Here is a 1186-nt window from a genome sequence, read left to right as displayed (position 1 = left end):
TCATCTTGCTGGGAGTGGCTGACCGGCCACGCTTGGAGATGTTGCTCTTTGCCCTTGTCCTGGTCTGCTACTTGATGACCATCTTGGGCAATACAACCATCATTGTGGTCTCGAGACTAGATCCAGGGCTCCATACCCCCATGTATTTCTTCCTCAGCAACCTTTCCTTCCTTGACCTCTGCTTCACCACCAGCCTTGGGCCCCACATGCTGGTGAATTTCTGGAGGAAAAGCAAGACTATCACTTATGGCGGCTGTATGGCTGAGCTATACATGTCCCTTGCTCTGGGCTCCACAGAGTGTATTTTGTTGACTGTCATGGCTTATGATCGCTATGCCGCCATCTGCCATCCACTGCGCTACACTACCATTATGAGCCACTCTCTGTGTTTCACAATGGCTGCTGTCTCCTGGATAAGCGGCTTCAGCAACTCACTAGTTCATACAGTGATGATTCTTCGGCTTCCACTGTGTGGACGGAATCAAGTGAATTATTTGTTTTGTGAGCTCTCAGCCTTTCTTAAATTGGTTTGTGTTGACATTTCCCTTAATGAAATTGTGATGTTTTCTACTAGTGCGATGTTCCTCCTAGTACCAGTTACTCTCATCACAATCTCATACGGCTATATAGCCTCTGCGGTGCTGAGGATTCGCTCAGCTGAGGGCAGGAAGAGGGCCTTCAACACTTGTTTCTCCCACTTGATGGTGGTCTGGCTCTTCTTTGGCACAGCCATCTTCAGTTATCTCCAGCCTCAGTCCACTTCCTCCCGTGAACAACGCAAGGTGATTTCCCTTTTCTATACCTTTTTCACCACCATGCTTAATCCACTGATCTACACTCTGAGGAACAAAGACGTACATAAAGCTCTCCAAAGACTAATGAAGAAAAACTAAGCCCATGATTTGAAACTGCATTTCAAGATTCCACAGGAATGGTCTTTGATATTTTTGCAGTACTTTTGATTCTACCTTTCCCTCTCTCTCTTTATTCATAATAAGTGTGCAATACATCTTGGTACCACAGCCGTACTCAAAATTAATAAATTAAAGAGTATACAAACTTCAGAACTTCTTTTCTGAAATGTGTTTAGCTTGTTGTGGATAAGACGCTATTATCTCGTGTCAACTCTGTCCCTTTATGTTTCAGAAGTTTCATTCCCATTTGAAAAAACGCACCTTCTGAAGTT

At 44.4% G+C, this 1186-nt stretch overlaps 1 protein-coding gene across 1 annotated transcript in view; it reads left to right on the top strand.

The window, feature by feature from the left end:
• The window catches only part of LOC107289645 (olfactory receptor 2G3-like), a 3810-nt gene extending 2917 nt beyond the window's left edge, over positions 1–893 (top strand). The window contains exon 2 of the mRNA XM_015818437.1: positions 1–893. This exon is cut by the window's left edge and continues 8 nt beyond it. Within this exon, the coding sequence (XP_015673923.1) occupies positions 1–893 (893 nt within the window).
• Positions 894–1186: the final 293 nt, after the last annotated feature.

Source organism: Protobothrops mucrosquamatus, unplaced genomic scaffold (assembly GCF_001527695.2).
Source record: "Protobothrops mucrosquamatus isolate PMUCROS unplaced genomic scaffold, P.Mucros_1.0 scaffold738, whole genome shotgun sequence".
NCBI lineage: Eukaryota > Metazoa > Chordata > Lepidosauria > Squamata > Viperidae > Protobothrops > Protobothrops mucrosquamatus.
The sequence above is the reverse complement of the archived record's forward strand: the minus strand, read 5'-3'. Positions and strand labels throughout refer to the sequence as shown.